The sequence below is a fragment of the Cygnus olor genome, chromosome 3 (assembly GCF_009769625.2).
Source record: "Cygnus olor isolate bCygOlo1 chromosome 3, bCygOlo1.pri.v2, whole genome shotgun sequence".
NCBI lineage: Eukaryota > Metazoa > Chordata > Aves > Anseriformes > Anatidae > Cygnus > Cygnus olor.
Window position 1 is genome coordinate 84,970,013 of NC_049171.1, and position 19,454 is coordinate 84,989,466.

General features: G+C 41.1%; 1 protein-coding gene and 1 long non-coding RNA gene across 8 annotated transcripts in view; both read left to right on the plus strand.

Annotated features, from left to right (window-relative positions):
* CNST (consortin, connexin sorting protein) overlaps window positions 1-7,299 on the plus strand; it is a 57,443-nt gene extending 50,144 nt beyond the window's left edge. For both annotated transcript variants that reach the window (XM_040551218.1, XM_040551217.1), the window contains one exon: window positions 709-7,299. In XM_040551218.1, coding sequence (XP_040407152.1) covers window positions 709-914 — 206 coding nt within the window. In that variant the 3' untranslated portion in view covers window positions 915-7,299. The remainder of the gene's footprint in view (window positions 1-708) is intronic.
* Window positions 7,300-8,267: 968 nt separating this feature from the next.
* Window positions 8,268-17,400, plus strand: LOC121067113. 6 transcript variants are annotated; one of them, XR_005818100.1, is made up of 7 exons: window positions 8,268-8,800; window positions 9,783-9,969; window positions 12,080-12,341; window positions 13,802-13,875; window positions 15,116-15,254; window positions 15,373-15,438; window positions 16,196-17,399. It is a non-coding gene; the product is annotated as an uncharacterized LOC121067113 (long non-coding RNA). The 6 variants fall into 6 exon arrangements; XR_005818101.1 differs by lacking the exon at window positions 8,268-8,800 and adding an exon at window positions 9,012-9,367 and having other exon boundaries at window positions 15,113-15,254; window positions 16,196-17,400; XR_005818098.1 differs by lacking the exon at window positions 8,268-8,800 and adding an exon at window positions 9,012-9,367 and having other exon boundaries at window positions 15,361-15,438; window positions 16,196-17,400.
* The last annotated feature ends 2,054 nt before the right edge of the window (window positions 17,401-19,454 follow it).

Genomic DNA, 19,454 nt, shown 5'->3' on the forward strand with positions numbered 1-19,454 from the left:
TTCTTTTTGTTTGGTTGCGTTTTTTTTTTTTTCCCAGGACTTAATGATTTATAAGGAAACTTGATTTTTATTAGCATTACTTTTAATCAGATTTTAAAAAAAAAGAAAACTTGAATTTTTCCTGTTTCTCCTCCCAGATGTAGGGTGAAAGGAGTTCAGAAATGTTCTTAGAGCCTCTTCAGTCTGACAGAAAATGCAGACGTTGTTCATGTGAACAACTTACCAAGGATAAGTGAGGTTGTGAGGGTGTAGCAGCACAGCTGTAGCCTCTTTATTGGAATAAACAGTCATGCAAAGAGTTACCACAGAATAATGAAGATGTAACTAACCCTTGACGATAGCCTACCCTGAAGTTTTTGTCTCTATCCTTATGGTCAAAATGTGAGAGTAAACACAAGCAGTTCACCATATCACAGTCAGTGGCAGTACAAATGAAGGAAGAATATTTACATTTGTTCTGTTTTCAAAGCTTTAATTTCATTTCACATATTTCTGTGAAGGAACGCTTTGGTTCTGTGACATTTAAGTCTGTTATACTTCCATGTGGACTGACTCCACAAGTGATACTATCAAGGACAGGGACCCAGGTTGCAGGAAAGGCACTGTATAATTATTTATGGTTTCCGAAAAGAATCTTAGGTTTTCTCACACATGTTCCTATTGCTTCGTATGGTTCTTTATACAACTTTTCTGCTCTTCTATTTGCAGATGAAGTAGCTGGTGGCTCCTGTATTTTGCTGATCCTGCTGTGCATAGCAACTGTTTTCCTTAGCATTGGAGGAACTGCACTGTACTGCAGCTTCGGTGACATGGAATCCCCGGTGTGTACAGATTTTGCAGCCAACATGGATTTCTATTATACCCAGATATTGCAGCGTGTGGAAGAACTTAAACGCTGGATAGCCTTCTCCTAGTTGAAATGAGCAGAGACGGCACATTGAGAGCTTACCACTGATCATTGGTAGAAAAAAAAAAACTGATTTCAAGTTCTTGGTAACACTTGCCACCTGCAGGTGTATGTGATGATGTACTTACACTTTTACTTAGAAATTGAGAAAAATCCTAGTTTAGCATTCAGGTGGCAAAATGTTCACATCTTAAGCTGTAGCAGCGTGGTATGGGAGAACAAAAAGTCATTCTCTTCACCCTTTTAAGATTACACAAGCAGCTTTTCAATAACTTGAGCAAGTGAAGAAGAAAGAAGAAAATTAACTGTCTTCTATATACTCTCTCATTGCCACACCTTGTGTAAGCAATCTCTGGAAGCTTAGTTAAAGGACAGCTTTGATTTACAGCTGTTTGTGCAAAGCTGTTGCCTCCAGCTATCATGCAATAAGTCTGTGTTTTACGAAAACATTATTTTTCTTCTACGTCTTACTATTTTTCTCCATTTTAATTCTCCTGGTGAGCCACGTAATAATTTGGGTGGAGTGAGAAGAGTGCAGCAGCATTCACAGAGCCCTCATTTGGTGAAAACAGGCTGACCCTGTATATTATAGCTTATGGTGAATATCATGAGTGGGATAAATCTGCTGGCAGATTTCACAAAACTTCCTGGAACTTTACTCCCGGTATTGTGTGGGCTGTTTTAGAAGTAGAAGGATAAAAAAGAAATCATCGGTCTCACTAAACACAGAAACAGGAGCAAGATGTTCAGTAAATTATTCATGTTACTGTAGAGTGGCTTTGGCCAGTTTTAAAGGACCTGGTAGTAGGTGTTGGGCTAACTGGGTTTTCTGTCCAGCTATGTCACTGACTTACGGTAATCACTTTGTGCCTCAGTTTCTCCTCCGTAAATGGGGAATAATGATCCTTGCCTTTGTCTGTGAATATTTATTGCAATTAGGGCTCGTGTCTGATTCTCCTGCAGCCCGGCGGAGCACACAGGATCACTGAACTGTGTGGCTGCAGCCTCTCTCACTGAGTGAGCACTTATGTACAGTGCGACTGATCCAACAGAAGAAATTCAGAGGCTAGCTTGAGATCCGCAGTATGTTGGTAGTCCAGGGCACTCGTTCCAGCAGAGAAAGCACATTTGCATCTATTTGCCCTCCAGATCTGAGACTCATATTGTAAAATCTGCTCTCTTTTTCTACCAGCTTTAAATCAGTAAAAGAGTCATTTTAAATGGGTATTTCTATCACCTGGTGCTCAGCCCTTTCTGTGTGGTATGTGAGAGAAACACTGACGTGACGGCAAAGGTCAGAATTAGTGACACAGGCCTTTGGCCCACGCTATGGTCAAAATGTGGCAGCTGTTCTCGTGCAGAGCATGATGTTGATGGTGGTGTGTGAAATGAGTCCTTCACACCTCAGAAAACAGCAGTTTTGAGGGGTCTGCTTCGCTCCGCTCCCATCTCCAGCTTATTAATGTTGTTTGATGCAGTTCCTTCAGGTTTAGGATACTATTTTGTAAACTACTACAAAGTGAAATCTTCAAGATATTGCTCAGAGTTATAACATTAACCAGTCATGCTTTCTGCCATTTGCAAGTCGATGTCCCTCTAGTGAGCTTGATTGTTCCTAACGCACTGTTATACTTAACGGGTTTTTAAAGTGAAAGTTAAAATCATGTTTTTTCTAGAATAAACTGCATGTATGATTTCTTTTTTGGTTTTCACTGCTGAGGCTTGATTTATCTATACCTTAGGAAGCCTCATGTGCAGCTCTATATTAAAGTAGCAAATTTAAAATACCCAAATTAAGGAAAACTTTTGCTTTCACAATGAAACTTACGAATGGTAGTTTGGCATATTTTTTGTTGGTTATTCTCAGAGCATTATAAAGCTGGACTAATGTAAGGGAGAAAGGGAGAGATGCTTTTGTATTTTAAAGTGTTACTGGCTGGTTCAGTGTATTATTTTAATTTCCGGTTTATGTATTTATTTAGTTTTTATTTTAAAGAAAAACTTAATTTTCTTCTTTTTTTGGTAATTTACTCAGAGTAATTAAGCATGCATTTGATAAAATATGTATTTATAGTGATTGTGTAGTTAAAATATATTTTGCATTTCTGTAACTTTGCATTGAGTGTTTCAGGATATTAAGTTTGTTCCTAAAAGACTACTGTTGATTTCAGCTTAAAAATCTGTTTAAGTTTTTGTGCACTTCATCACCAAAAAGATCAAGAGGTATATATAGAACTATTTATTCAAAAATATATGAGATATGAAGATCGAAGATCTTCTACGTTTGTTTAATTAGAACTATTTTAAAATAATTATTTTATTTAAAACTGTAAATCTATTTAAAGTCAAAGCAATTTTTAATAAGCGGTTCAATTTAAAATCCATGGTCCAAATCCTGGTACGGCAGCTTTGTGTTATATTCCCAGTGCAAAGATTCGCTAACATCAGCAGAACTGCCTACAAGAAGACCATGAAAGGGTAGCACGCCACTTTACAACATGCATCTGAGAAAAAATGAGTTCCCAGATGTTCTGTGTAGCTCAGCTACCTTACACTGGTGCTGTAACATGGAGCATCTCTCCAGCCTTCCTGGCCTATGCCGAGGTACTGCTCCTGCAAGGTGTCTCAGGATTTGGGGGAGCAGAAGGAGCACATTTGCACAGGCTGCCCAGCTCCTCATCTGAGCTCTTCACTCCTCAGTTGCAGTTGAGGACTTGAGTCTGGATCTAATTTCCGTCGGCATTCCTTTATAAGAAGCGGATAGTACTAACTCTTGCTTCGCCTGACAATTCTGCTGGTACACGCAGTTTGGCTGGTCTGTACTACGTTATCAGACTTGCAGCTACCAATGTAAAAGATGTGCTTTGTTTGAACACCAAGGAGTGTGCGGGTTGGCTTCGTGTTGGCATTCCCATGTGTTCTGTTCCTTCTTGATTGCTAGTGACATTGCTTCCACCTGGGTGGCCCGAGGGGTGAGGATCTTAGGGAAATCCGAGCTGAAAGTCGATTTGAACGGTTATCCTCATCTGAGGATTTTGTGGTAAAATAGTGCTGAACAGCAGCTAGGAGTGAAATAGGAAGCAAGGAGAGGGAAAAGGCTTTTTCTGCCCTTTGTGCATCTGTAAAGCCTTCTGTGTGTAAGTTTTCATTTACTCTCTTGCCTTCCCTGCCACTGTCTGTATGGTTGTTCTGCTTGGCAGCAGAGGAAACATTGTGCCAGTGTAAAAACGTTTGTAGCCAGTAGGAAAATTCAGGGAATGGTTCAGTGCTTGGCAGTAGTTAAAACTAATTCCTTGAAGGTTGACTGGGATGTCATGGTGGTAGTTCATCTTCAAAGATGGAAGTTGTGGGCACTTAATCACCTGCCGCACTCTACCAGAAACCCCGCCTTCCAGTTTATTCAGTGAGTGTAGTTATTTTTAGAAAGGTTCTTGTGATGGAGCAAAACCAAGAAGACACTTTGTGTCCATTCAGCATAAGCTGCCAAAAAGAGCTTTCTGATGACATAATGAGCACCCTCACCCCAAATTACATGAAGCACACCGAGAAAAGCACTATGCTGCAGCATAGCCACGCTGTACCGCAGGCTCGTTTTCAAGCAGTGTCAGTAAGGAAGCGTTTTCACAGCCGAGATGTGCCAGGAGAAGCTTGTAATCTAGACACAGCCCGTGTTTTAAGATTTGTCCAGTATCTTTGCTCTCATGCTTGGAAAATGCATAGCACTGGTCTCACACAGCAGGAAGTAGCCTAACCAAAGGGAAGACTCTTGTTAGAGTTCTCTGGGAGGAAAGGGCAAGCTTGAAATATCAAATGAGCAGAGTAGATTGGAAGTCCAAGTTCTTGTGTGATTGGGCATTATTCCACTCAATAACCAAAGGGGATGCTACCCTCCCAGGAAAATATCTTTGCCTACTTTGTACCATAATGTAAAACCAAGACCATCTGAAAGGACTAATAACCATTTGTAACAAATTTAACTTTAGCTACTTTTAGCAAAAGGAGTAAATAATTGTTTGAAACCATCACCCAAGCTTGTAATTTAAATACTGTAGCAAAAAAAAAATAAAAATAAAAAATGTCCCAAAGAAAATATATGAACCTTTTTGGGTACTGTTATTTTTAAATATATGAAAACACTGAGATGATGTTCTGTGAAATTCAAGTAGTATCACCAAGGAGAATTTTATGATCAAACCCAAACCAGAAGGGTAAATGAGGATAAAATGCATAAGGTTTTGTTTGGTTTTTGGTGAAATGTAGGTTTCATGGGTTTGTTGGTTGGTTTGTCTTTGTTTTAATAGCTAAATGAAAACCCAGCCTCTTCGCAGAGCATGGTTTCTCTAGACAGCTGTGTTTAAAGTAATGAATTGTTACCTTACTTCTTTGCTCCAAAAGAAAGTATTGGATGGTAAGTTTCAGAAATCCTAGGGTGGGTGACTTGCTAAGAGATCACAGGCCGGTCCGCTTTTTGAGTTCAATTGAACAAAACCAAATCAACTCCAACTCCGCCCAGCCCAACCCAGCTGCCTCCGATTTGAACAGGAGCGTGCCAACACTGCGTTTAGCAGCATCCCCCTTCCTTGGCTCTTCCCCCATGAGCCACCAAATGAGGCCACCCAGGATCTTAGACTGGCTGAAAAACTAGTGAAATCCTACGAGGAAATGAGTTGGTTTTGTTAATCTTGTTCTGTTTTTGTCATCTTTCTGTTTTATATTTTGTAACTATTCTTCACAGCCAGAAAAGAGGAAAAGTATAATAATGTAAATGGAGGAAAAAAAAAAAGAGATTTGTGTATAATTTCATTGGAACTTGAGATAACATCTCATATAGCTACCTAAGGAAGCTTAAAGTATTTCATGTCTCTAAAGAGACATTTAACTCAAACTTTAAAGATCTAATGATCTTTAGGCATTGCTTCTTTGAAGCTCTTTTTATTATTTGTGGGTTTTATTATTTTGGATTAAATGGCATGGTAATTCTTCTCTGGCTTAATAAGAGCCTAGGGTTCATTGTATCCAACATTGTACAAGAATTGTGTTCATCTCATGAAGGAAGTGATGATGGGGAGTAGATGCCTGCTTTGTTTTAAAGAGTAGCTCTGTGATGGCTAAGCTGTTACAGAATCGATATGGAATTTCAGCCAAAGGTCTGATTCTGCCCTTAGGCATCTTGAGCTTGCTGTTAATGACAAACAGGCTAAAATTAAAAATAAACATGAAAAATAAACAGGCACTACTGAAGCACACCCACAGTTTCAAAGGCACGGCTAACATCAGACCTAAGTCCTCTATTAATCTAAAATTGTTGAGCTGCACTTTCTTGAAAACAAGCTTGAATCCAGCTTCACATGACAGTAGGTCAGTCAGCTCTCCCCTTTTTCTTTCAGCCAAGAAACTGTCTGGCAGTATCATCTTTGAGCCAAAATAGGCCCCGATGTAGGACTCATTTGCTAGGCTGTTGGGGAAGTTTTCCAGTAACGCTTTTGTCAAGTTACAGTTAATGGTTGTGTCCAATTTCATTGCACAGCATTGAAACTGAACTTAAGCCCCACAGTTGTGCTTTCATAGGCTAATCATCTTTAAAGCCGTTATCAAAAACAACTTTCAGAGTGAGAACTATAGATTTGTTTTTTTCTTCAGAAAGTGCCATGTGCCTAGTACTGCAATGAGAAAATGTCACTGTTTTTTGCAGTTTTGCCGCAACACTGCTGGATTTCACAATTGCTGTTGGTAATCCGTGGAAGCAGAGGCAATGCAGCATTTCCTACAGCGCATCCCTGCAGCTGGTCGGTGCTCGTTCAGCTGTCCTCAGCGTGGCTTTCATGAGAAAGACTTTGTTACATCGCAAGTGGCGGTGAAAGCAGGTCTGTGCTAGAAGTCGAGCAACCTGAGCTCTGTGAGGCTACAGGATTAGCAGGGGTATTTTGATATGACTTTTCTGTGCTAGCTGAATTCAGTGCACTGTAGAAAGGGCAGAGAAAAGAGAGCAAAAGGTTTGAATCATTAAAGATCCGTGAATTTCAGTAAGACAAAATGTCAGCATCTACCATCGTAGAAGTTAGCAAAGTTGCTCCAAAATGTCCCACTGCAAGTAGTAGGTAAATGTAGATTTGAAAAAGGTAGAAAGAAAAGAAAAAAGAAAGAAAAAAAACCTATATGCTGAGGATTCCTAATGGCATTCCTAATTCAAAGATCTGAGTCTTTTAGGTACAAGTTGGTAAGTAAGGGGGGGAACTTCTCAAGATTGTACAAATGTTATAGGCAAAGGGCTGCAGAAAACTTAGTAAAGACCTTTGAAAGAGGATCAAAAAATGTATTGGTAAAAGATGAAAAATATTTTGGATAATGGCATCTACCAGGGGTGGTGTTTTTTCCAACTAGATTTTATAGAAACAAAAAAAAATGCACAATAGTTTAATGAAGACAGGGAAGAGAGTGACTAATGGTTGAAATATCACTGGCTTCTTTGCAGGACTCCCTAGGAGGAATTTAAGTGGTCTGTACAAGGTCACGTAGCAGACAGAAACAACACAGGATCAGAGCTTATAAATCCTGCCTTCTGATCTCGTGCCTGGTCCTGGTGCCCACTAGGACAACACGGATTAGGGAAGATAGATGAGTACCCTGTTATTCACATTATCCTCAACTTCACACAGCTTTGAGGACTTTGTTTCAAGTTATTTTTTTTATATTCTCCTAAGTTTTGTTATGATTGTAAGGAATAAAATTGATTCAGGAGATGAATTTCCTTTCTGGTATGTAGCATTACATCCAAATGCTGTTCTAGTGTATTTCTAGTGCTTGATATCATCATACCCGTGGTAGCGGGTTGCTGTTTACATGTATTAAAACAAATTCTATCAACAGACCACCTGGGAACACATAATTTCAACTGTTATAATCACAAAATGAGGCTCAAGCTGTCTGTAGTCCTTTTGTCTTTTGTTATCTGACCCTTGCTACTCATGTGTTGGTAACTGCAGGGAAGTAACAATGCTCGGCAGAGCAGGCCCAGTTGAGAAATCTATTTAAAAAAAATCAAGCCACAATCTCAGCTCTGTTAGGCTTCATACAATACCTATCGCTGTGCCAAGAGGGAAAATAATTACTGAAGAAACAGAGCAATGGGGAAAGAAGCAGTGGTCACCAGATGCTGCCTCCCAGCAGAAATGAAGTTCTTGTGAGATGGCACGGAAATGTTTTGCCCATAAAGTGAATGTTGTCATCATTGTCTGCAAATGTGAAAGATGGAAATAATTTCAAATGTTCTTGGCATCCCTCAAAATGCCTTTAATAACCTTCTTTTCTTTTCAATTTTTGTATTATTAAAGCTCTTCACTAGTTGAAGGCAAAGAGGACAATTTAGCAATGGTAAACCTTTTTTTTTTTAAATTCGAAATGTACTGTCTCTTAGATTTTTCTATAAATAGGGCATTGCCTTCCTGAGCTAATTCACTGCTGCCCATGATTTACCTACAATGGCAAAATAGATGGCCATTAGCAGTAAGTGACTCAAGTATTAGGAGAGAGCTCCATCCGAAAGAACCATCTATATCGGCTCATGCAGTAGGATGTTGAAGCAATATTTTCAGAGAACTGGCAGACTTTTGTACTGCAGAACAAGCCTTGCACAGCCCACCCACACCGCCAGCCCAGCCTGGCACTTTGTTCGCCTTTGTGCTGGTGCTTTTTTCAGCTGCGATGTCCCAGCTGAGAGCAGCCAGGGAGGCAAGTCGTCTTTCCTTTGCTCCTTTCCCTGTGGAGAAGCCCAGCGGCTGCAGGTCTCCCAGAAGCAAACAGAACAGCCACGCGTTGGCCGTAAAGACCTGTAGGGTTTCAGCCGGAAGCTCACAACAGCCTGTCTTTGCTGCACTCCCCACAACCTGTGATCAGGTAGGTGGTAGGTCTCAGCAACAAGCAATCTGTGCAAGCCCAGAGGAGATGCTCTGCCACCTAACTCCCTCTGTGGCAGCCTAGCAGCCGTGACTGTGAGTCAAATGTCCTGCTAGCAGGAGAGCAAGCAGTGTCCTTCAGGACTGAGCCCAAGCTTGTGGTTGTCCAGCACAGAGGAGAGTGCACAGTCTGTCCTACGGTCTTTTCTGAGGTATTTGAAAGTAATTGCTGTCCCTTAGCACTCACAAAAATGTTTTAAAAATCTGAACTTGCTGGTCTCCTTTACGAAGAAATACATAGTGTAAGGGACTGAAGGCTTGAGAATCCTGCAACAAAGGCATGAGGAAGCCACAAAAAAAACACTTGCAAAAAGATTTCAATGGAGGCAGTGTTGCCAAGAGTCCCTTGGGATTTCGAGATCATTCAAATGTGAGTAAGAAGGGCAGACTTGAAATAGTTTTTAAAGAAACAAGGCTATGTTCTGTGGCACTTCTTGTCACAGAGCACTTAGCATCACAGTCGCGAGTCCAAATACAGTTCAGTGGGTTACAGCAGGACAGTGAGAGGGTGAGTTCAAAATTCTTTTTTTTTCCTGGCTGTCGTCCTGATCTGTAGGGTTGCATGGCAGACCAGTTTGGTTTTCAGCAACCAGCAGTTGCTTTTCAGTTCCTTCTTTACGTTATTTCATTTTCCTCAAACCTTCATTCCTGCCTCTAAGTGCCATTCCCGTTAACCATTTGGCTCAGTACTTTTTTGATACAGACAGGAAAAAATTGTCTGTGGCTGAAAAAGGCTGGGGCCATTTTCACAGTATATCCAAAAACGCTGCTGTGAGGAAAGCAACTTAGCATTCACTTCAGGAAGCTACTGGTGTTTGAAAAGCTACATGACACCTTATGCGTTACTGTGTGTATATATACAACATTGCATGTTGTTTTCCTGACTAACACCTTGTCCTTCTACGTGAAGTATTTTCCTTTAGGTTCCTTCCAGGTATCAATGTCGTTCTGTGTGAAGACCCATCTGAACATCTCAACCCAGGGGAAATTAAGAGCGTTCCCCACCTGGCACAACTGGACATCACTAACTCCAGCAACTGAGTTGCCACTCTTTTTTTCAGTATTAGCGAAGGTGATGAGATGCTGACTTCATTAAAAGGGAGGTATATGGTATGTGTCTGTGAGTACTGTGCTATTTATAAAGCACATTTACATCTTACCCACAGTGTCCTGTTTAAGTCATCTAACCTGCAAAATTAGGGAGAATGCTATAAATGAACAATTAGAGCACAACTGAGATGGAAGTGGTTGAAGTGGTGAAAGATTTGTGAGCTGGAATACAACAAAGGATTTTAGGAGATCTGGAGAAACAATTTTACAGCAACAACATATACATCAGAAAAATATACTTTCTGATGTGCTGTGACATAGTTTCCTGTAGCTCAGAGAAAGAGATGATTAAGTGATAAAACCAAAACCGGAACTTGGGACTTTGCTTTAATTGCCTGCTATCCCACAGATTTCTTACACGGTCTTAAGCACATCAGTTAATCCTCCTGTGTTTCAGTACTCCCCTAAGTAATGGAGAGAAATATTTCCTGATGCTCTCTGTGGAAATGCAGCAGTGAGCAGAATCATGGTAAGCTTGTAAGTAAAATGTTTTAAGCAATATCAGCAACTTGCTTGTCACACTTCTGTCTGAAGTGTTACTTGTGACAATGCAAGGTAAATTTGCAAAGAACCCTGCATCTGAGAAAAAAAAAAAAAAAAAAAGGAAGAAACAAAGAAAGAACCCCATTCTTGTTTCTCTCTTTCTTTTTCAAGTTTTCTGTGAATACAATTGCTGGTTCAGGAAAAAAAAGTATTAAAAAATGCAAAGATACACTTTAGTATCCCTGCCATTTTTTTGTCCTGTGCTGTCGGATGTAGAAATTGTATCTGTTTTTATTTTTCTGATTTTTTTTAGCATTGTAATGACTATAATGTGAGATTTTACAGCTATTTTAAGCTACCTGAGAGGAAGAGTATAGAACTATAAAATGCTTTTGCCAATTAACATTTTCCTATGGGAGTGAGGGGTAAAAGCATTTGCTTGATGGATTTCAATAGCTGGTATCTGCAGTACCCAGGCCTGTCAGTCCTTCACACTTGCCTCCATCTGCCATGGGGCAAAGCTTTTAACAGTCTCAATATTACCAGTGATTTTCTGAAAAATAAGCAGCCTGTGGACAATGTGACCAGGTCATTTTTGAAAGTGTTCATACTAGAGCCTTTGAGAGAGAATCTGAAAAAGTCTATTCCCAATGCTATTAGCATTTATATGGGTTAGGCTTTTTGCTGCTGTGTTACTGTTAGTGACAGTATTAGTGGGGATTTAGTCATTTAGGTATATTTAGTGATTTAAATGCTCAGGGTCATCATAAGCTATTCGCTGGAAACACTGAAGGTGACATAGAGCAGCTAACATAAAGGAAAAGGCAAGACCAACTAAGGTGTGGCTTCTGGCCCAAACACAGAAAAATTTACTATTCCTCTGAAGTCCATGGGAAATTTCTTTGTAATATTTACTTACCTCTGTTTTCACAACTTACATAACTGTTAAATATTCAAAATCTATTAGTATATGCTACAGTTATTCAAAATCTCTTAGCATACACTACAGCACCTTTGGTAATAGTTAGCTGTTGAGGGTTAAGTCACTGTAGGCCAGATTGCTTAACTAGATTTCTACACCTTCTTCCTTTAGTGTTTGTCCATTGGTGTACTTGATGTTTTGGGGTTGGAAGACTATGAAACCAAGTTTTGAGCAGTTAGGCGTAAATTATGCAAATAAGCAGCTTCAGTATTATTTCAGTCAGCATATTTTCAAATTGGAACAGGTAAGAAATCAGTTACTGAAACAACTTGTTTTACTAAAGTCTCATCTATTATGCAAACTGTTCTGCAAAACCTCATGACATAATTTTTGTAATTGGTTGAATATATTTCCAGAAGTGTTGGGTTTTTTTTTATTATTATTTCTTGTTTTAGTGTTGCTTATTATGATATTGTTTGAAGGTTGCAGCTTTGCTGTATATAGTGCCCTACATGCACTGTCAGCTGGGTCTTTCTTCAGAGAACAAGCAGTGAGTTTCTCTTCTCCAGCACAGCCACCTCCATCAGCACCCGTCTGTCATAGATGTGGAACTGCCCTTAGCTGCAGAAAGATTCGGGCATCTTGCCTGCTGTTTCTGTGTATTACCCCATTTATAAGTGACTTCCTTGTGTTTTATTTTTTCAGGAGGCCAAGGTTATAGTTTTTGTCCATTTCCTTCTAAATATGTACCGGGGTGGTGGCAGAGAAGAGCAGTGCCATCACAGTCTTTTACCAAGACAGAGAAAGAATATGGCCACAGGATGTAGATAAGGCACTTGTGTGCTCATGTTTCGGACCCATGCATGTCCTACTCTTTTCGGTTGATGTTGAGACTACTAAATACAGAGAAACCAGCATTTAAATGCTGCCCATCCATATGGACCTTGGCAAGCCAGAAATGATCACGGTAGGTGAATAATCCTATCAGTCCCAGTTGCGTATTAAAATTCACTGTCATCCTTATGAGCTGAGGTACTTATCTGAGCACACCCCACTGAGGTGCTGCTTTTCAGCACTTGCTATGATTTCCAAGACCTGGGTAAGTAAACAGTTTAAAAAAGAAAAAAAAACAGCTTCATTAGAGGAAGAGGAGAGGATGAGTAGGTCATGTAATTAGATGAAAGTAGGTTGTATGACTGGGATTTTCCTTGTGAGGGAATACTCACAATTGCTGCCAATTTATTCAAAATGTGACGAGGGGAGAGGGAGAGGAGGCACGGATGTAACTATTGTCTTTTCTTCAGGCTATTTCTTGTTTCTCATTGCCTCTTTACCCCAACTATCTCATTGGTTTAAAAAGAAAAAGAAAAATCACAGGCTCCTGATGCTTCTGTTACTGTGAGAAGCATTCTTTTTTTTTTAAAGAAAATTACTGATAGCCTAGCCTTGCCTTTTAATGTCACCAGGATATTATCATTAAGGAGGTTATTTGCTTCCTTTTGAGTTTTCGTCCTCAGTAAGAGTTTGATTTAGGTATACTGCAAATTTCCATTGTTTGAGAATGAGAAGTTTAGAGTCATCTCCAAACCAACAAATTAATGGTCCATACATGATACCTGTATTTTTCCCAACTTGCACTAGTTTAATGTGCATTATAGAGCAGCCTTCTCTCAAAATATTATGCAAACTCATTGGCAGAGATCAAGAATCCTATTCTTTGTATCCTTTTTAAGGTAATACCTCAATTAGTTACAAGAAGGGCTTCAAACACTGCAGTAAGACGAGTGCTAATGAATCACTTCGAGTGAATAGTTTCATAAGCAGACCCTGGTGGGGAGGAGGTACTCTGAGACCTGGAGGCAGGCATTGAGTAGGGAAGGTGAAAAGAACACTGAATAGCTTCCCAGTGACTGCGTGAACAGGAATCCTTAGAGACAACAGGATATGCTAATGTGATCAAAGAAAATATCATAATACATAGGAACCAAAAGCCCAAATCACAAAGTACAAGCAGGGTTATTTCTGGGATTTGAGTCATTGACTTTACAACCTTATTAAATAGTGCTTTTCAGAGAAGCTGCAGCAGAGCTGCATTGCTTTAAAATATGCAGTTCGAGCCAAAACATAACACTTGGAGCATTAAGCTATTTTATCCCAAAATAAAATCATAGCAAAGAGGGAAAAAGCCTTTTGACACTGTCACAACATCATTTCTAGCTAGAGCAGAGCCAGATTTTGCTATTCTCACAACTGTTCTTGTACAGGAAGTCTCACGTGGATTTGTTATTGATGATCTTCTAATCTTGGAGGTATGAATTTTATTACTATTATAATTAGTGCTTAAAGTACATGAGGTGTCTGACATACAGCTTGGCAGATAATGAGGCTTCTGTACATGATACCATGGGGCTTCTGTATGTGTTTCAGTCCCTGTATATGTCTACATCTCTGTAAAGCAGAGGACACAGACAGACCTTGCTCGCCCTTCTCCCACCTCTCAGGTACGTTGCACTTACCTACAGGGAATAACAGTGCAAGAGCAGCCGTGCTCCTCGAGCTCTGCATTTCTGAGCCATACTTGAATGGGACATGCTGGGGCACAAGGGTGTTTCATTTCACTACCACCATTGCAGTGCATTCCTACAGAGGAATTTATTTTCCAATGGATTTGACACCTACCTATGACCAGTAAAATGCTTTGACACACTCTTGACTTAAAAAAAAAAAAAAAAAGTGCTAAGAGAGAAAAAGATCTTATTGCTATGATTTGATACCTACATGAATTAATTTCAAGCAATCTCACATGTTTTCAGTAAAAGACTTACTGAAAGAATTCCATACCCTGCTGCTTTAACTTTCCTGTTGTTTCTCTATCTTACTATCCTGGAGTAAATTTTCTCCCTTTGATTATTATAACACTGTAGTTCAGAAACTAGAAAGCAGCATGACATTTCCTAATTCTATTTCATGATACTGACATCCTGATATTACTGGTTTTGTTTGTTTGTTTGTTTGTTTTTGTTTTGCTTGTTTGTTTGTTTGTTTTGCCTTGAGGTGGGTTAGCAAGAGAGGCTGGAAATCTATTTTAATAGCATCTTTTAATTTTGGTGCAATTCATCTTTTTCATGCTGGCTCGGTAATTTAATTTGTTGTTGACCTGGTTCCAGTTGTAAAAGATTAGACTATTCATTATCACAGAAGTTTTACCCTTTGGCCCTTAAATAATTAAACTTTTTGAAAACGTGTTATAGATTATTAATAAATGTTGTATTTTACTTACTGAGTTCCTTGTTTCATATGAAAATATTTTGTCAGCACACAGCCTTGATGATGATTCCTTTTTAATTGTAAGGCATAATCACCGCTAGGAAGGGTGACACTGAAATTCAGCAGTGAACTAGTTTTTGATCAGCATGGCACATGATGTTGTTGTCACAGATACCGCGGCTTCTTTGCATGAATCTTTCCCTCCAGCAATACTGAGGCAAAAGCATCCACTGTAATTAGGGATTTGAAACCTATGTTGTGTAATTGGTTCTGCTACACCGAGCAGAATGAACGTCCCTTTTAAAAAGTGGAAGACAGAAAAACAGGTTATCTGAGTTATCTGAGTGATCCTTCCTAGTCCGCTGCCCACCCTGTAGGTGACTGATGGTTGCTCGCTCTCACTTTGGCAGTCCTGGGAGGTGCAATCAGTTTTCTCAAAGCTTCTCCCAAAGCAATTTGTCTGACTTCTAGCAGGTTTCTGGGGAGGACCTGGATCTAGCCTACCTTGAATAAGAGGTTGCATCTGTGAGTGAGATGGCTATGACTTTTTTGGTTCCACCTATAATGGGAATTTGCCCTGGCTCCACCAATGAGTGACTAATCTCCTGGACAGGTGGGTCAGCATAAACCTCTGCTGTAGGTAAGGAAAACTAAATTGTTACTAGTTACAGATTCCAGTGGACTTAAGGTAATTTCAGCTGTCCTTAACTATACCTTAGATTTCGATGCAGATTCAAGGTGCTGCTGGTGGGCCAGAAGTTTGGAGGAGTCTTGGACAAATTCCCAAAGTGCCTCTGGTAGGTTTCTAGGGTGGCAAAATCAGCAGAGCAGCATTCCGGGAGCTGCTCGGTGATTAAGGATGAGGTCTGTAATAACATGTTCACTATAAACATTTCTGTTGTTTTCCCTCCGGAGCGTGTGTTGCGAAAGAGCCCGTGGAGACCTTTGTGCCGTCCCCAGCCAGCGGGGCCCTGGGCTGTCCTGCCTGGCTGCCCTCAGGAGCTGCAGGGACGTGGGGAGAGGCAGCCGAGCTTACCGGGGAAGCCAGCTCGGCCTGGGAGAAAGCAAAAGGGCCCAGGGGAGTGGGAGGGAATAGAACGGAAAACTGCAGCTACCGCTTTTGGGTTCGAATGAGAGAGCAGCTCTTTGTGGGCATTATTGGGAGGGGCCACTGAGGGATATCCTTTTGCCATCCAGAATCCTTATCTGCTGCTAAGCAATTACACAATGTTAGCTGAGATTTCAGGTGCTGAAGCAATCAGGTGCTTTTGGAAACATGATCAGAGCTGAAAGCCTCCTGTGAGCGTTGCTTTTGCAATCCTTCTTGTTTTATCCCAGGTCCAACAGTATTTTTGACGTCTGATGGCACCTAGGAACTGGTGAGAGGCAGAGTGAAGAGCTAGGGACAATCTTGTTTAAGCAAGAGGCCAGCTATAATAGCAGTGCCTTCTCATTGTGTTTGGTCTTGTTGCATGTACATTCTTCTTCAGTCTTATTTTTGGCAGAAATTATTTTCACATTCATTCATTACCTCTTCTCTGCTGTACTTTCAAGAGAGAGAAAATGGGGCACAAGTGCGGGCTGCTGCTTTGAGAGGGATGAGTACTGAGAACTCCTACAAAAAGAAGCCAACTGTCGTCTCAGAGATGGCATCCGGATCTTTTATTTAGAAACAGACGATGACCTCTGTCCGGTACGTTTTTCCCAGACTGCTGCTTCAAAAATAGAACCTCTTGCTCACTTTGCCCTTTGGATTTTTCCTATTCCCTCCCTGCTTACACCAAAAGAGATGACAACAGCTCCGTGGTCCCGACCCTAGTGCTGGACACCAGCCCTAACCAGCACCGAGCACCTTCTCGCACCCAAACCCAGCTGAGCAGGGGCCCACCACTGTGCAGTGCTGCCTGCCGGTGCCGTGGGCTGCTCAGGCACTGCTGGGGATGCAGTGCAGGCTGGTGGCTGCTGCGGCAGCACAGCTGCACCCAGGCACAGCCCGCGGTTCCCTCCGCACGTGTCCTGATGGTGCATGTACGGATATGGGAAAGGACGCGAGTGTTGATGATAACCCCAAGCCCACGTCGTGCGGATGCGGTAGCTGATAACAGCGTGAGTCCATTCCTCGGGTCTAAGCGATGCTGAGCGATTTCTCTGCTCCAGGTTTACAGTGCAAAACCATGTGCTCACCAATTTAGCTCATTAATGCTTGAGAGTAAATTTCGGGTTATCTGTAATACTCTGAACCAGACATGCAAGTTTAGCATCTGTTTTTGACTGGTAATTGTAACATGTAGAGAGCATCTACGGCCTGTTTTCAGAGGTGACCTCATGTGCCTAAATCCTAATGAGTTATTTTTAAGCTAAAACGTCCTAGTTTCAGCTGCAGCTTCACCTACGGGATCTTATCTGTTCCTATACAGATTAGCCATTTATCATTAAAAAATAAAAATAAATCATGTTGTACATTACACAAAAAAGGGGGGGGGGGGGGGGGGGGGCGAGAGGGTTGGGCAAAAAGGACAATCGGAGCTCTGTGTTTGCCAAGGCCATGGAACTATTATAAGACATAAGTGAGTGATCATTAAAAATAACCTTTCTTCTGCTGGGAGGTATTGCTGTTAGGCATATAATGAAATGTAACAACACTCTGTCTCCTGGTCCATTACAGAGTCTTTGGTGGTGCTACATCAGCAATTGCTCTGTTTCCGCTCTTTAACAAGGCCTTGACATGCTGCTGTTAACTTGGTTTTATTCCTCTTTTATGTTTTCATAGCCCCATGCAGAATGGTTTCAGCACTATGTGCTTCTTCCGGTACAGAATCTGAGCGCCTTGCTCCAAGTTACTGGCTGAGGAGGTGAAGAGCCTGTGCAGTGGTTCCCCTATCCCAGCTCTTGGGTGCATCCCCTCCACCTGAGATCTTTTGTAAAAACAAAGGAACAATCCTTCTGCTGGTGAGCTAATGATGAGCGTGATGTAATGGGCAGGGAAATATTGCTGCTCTGTAACGTTAAATGCAAAGCTCCAGCTCTTCATTCTCCTCCTCATTTGGGCACATTAAATTCCCCTACAGCTTGCACTCTCCCCTGGTAGCTGGGCTAACAGCCTCTCACCCTGCTCTGAACAACTTCATGGCTGCTGTCATGCCCCCTCCTAAATTTGCACCTGGATTTGAGAAGTCAGAAAAGAGAGCAGACAGAGCAGTGTGAAGATGGGAGCTGTGAGGGAATTACTGCTCTGCTGTATCCAGAAGGGGATAGGGCTACAGAAGGTTGTTAGTGGCATTTATCTTGGAGGTAAGGATTTATTTGGTGGCAGAGAAAGAGGACGAATATATGAACAGAAGTTAATTTGTGGTTGTGGCTCAACGGCACACAAAAACACGGTCCCATAAGCATAGCAGAAGCATAGAGAAGAATAGCCAAAGAACAGCAACATCAGGAAACAACAATGGTGATGCCCACAGCTTGCTGTAGCAGTAGTGCCTGCAGGACAGGTTAAACTGAGATGAGGGCTCCCATATGCTAGACTCTGCACCACATCAGTGACAGGTGAAGTAAACAGTGAACAACCCCATGGCAAAACAGCAGGAGAGCTGGAGGACACGCTTATACTGACCACTAGATAGTTCAGTCTTATTTTGGTTGAAGTATTCCTTTTTTCCCACCGTTGTGGGGAAGAACACAGGTAGGTGTGGGGGTTATGCAGGAGCTGAGGCAACAGTTCACAGCCTCTGTAGCTGAAGCTCGTTGCATACAAAAAGTTCCTTTGCATCCCTGATTCCAGGAGTAAATAATTAAACTGGCAGGCAGAGAAATGCCATCAGGATTAACGTACGTATCCCAAGACACATTTTCAATGAGACAGAGAGACTTTTTTTGTAAAATGTTTGCTTTAGTTTTAAAGCCTTTTTTGTTTGTTTTAAAAATGGACTGATTTAAACATTTTTTTTTAAGTTTGCAAAGAGGATGTGACTGGGGAAGGACCCCAGATCCTGACACTTAAATGAGTTGTACTCTCTCCTCTTTAGGTTTGCAGTGGCCATGTCTTAGAGCTCACGCATCATGTAGAAAATTGGGCAGTCTGATTTTTTTTTTTTTAAAGTTAGTGATTCACCCATTTGTTTATTCTATGAGATACCAAGGGAACCGATTTATATGCCAGCCTTGTTTATGATGGTTGTTTTCAGATTCGTGATGGCAAAAGCCCTCTTCTACTCCCCTTCCTAGAAATGCTACTTCAGAAGATATTTCAAGCTTGCTGTTTTTGTTTTGCAAGAGCTTTGGAAACAGTCTAGTTTCAACTTGTCTCTAACGCCATTCAATCTGTATTTGTTCTGTTTTACTTTTCTGGCAACTTCTGAAAAGAGGAACTTAGCTTTGTGAGGTAGAATTGATATGAACTGTACTGGACAGGTACAAAGACCCATTGTCCGTTTATTTGTTTTAAAACTCTTTGGGTTTTAATTGAGCTGTTCGATCCATAGGCGTATAGAAGCCGGTAGTGATCCTTGAGTGTGGAAAACCAGCACAAGTCGCTAGAGGGAGCTCAGACATAGCTTCTGAGCCCAAGAAGGAGCTGCTCTACCCCAGTCTGTTACGTGCGTGTTGTCGGTAAATCTTTCCTGTTGAGATAGTTTCAGTGTGGGCAACTACAAACTCCGCGTCATGAAAAGCAAACTGAGCTTTAAGACATAGCTGATTTGTAAATCAAGTCTGAATTGGGGCAGGGAGGTCTCAAACTTTAATTTGAGTGTCAGCATCAGTAGATACTGCTGGAATACGTTTTCCCAGACCACAAAGATGGGTCACAAGCAGT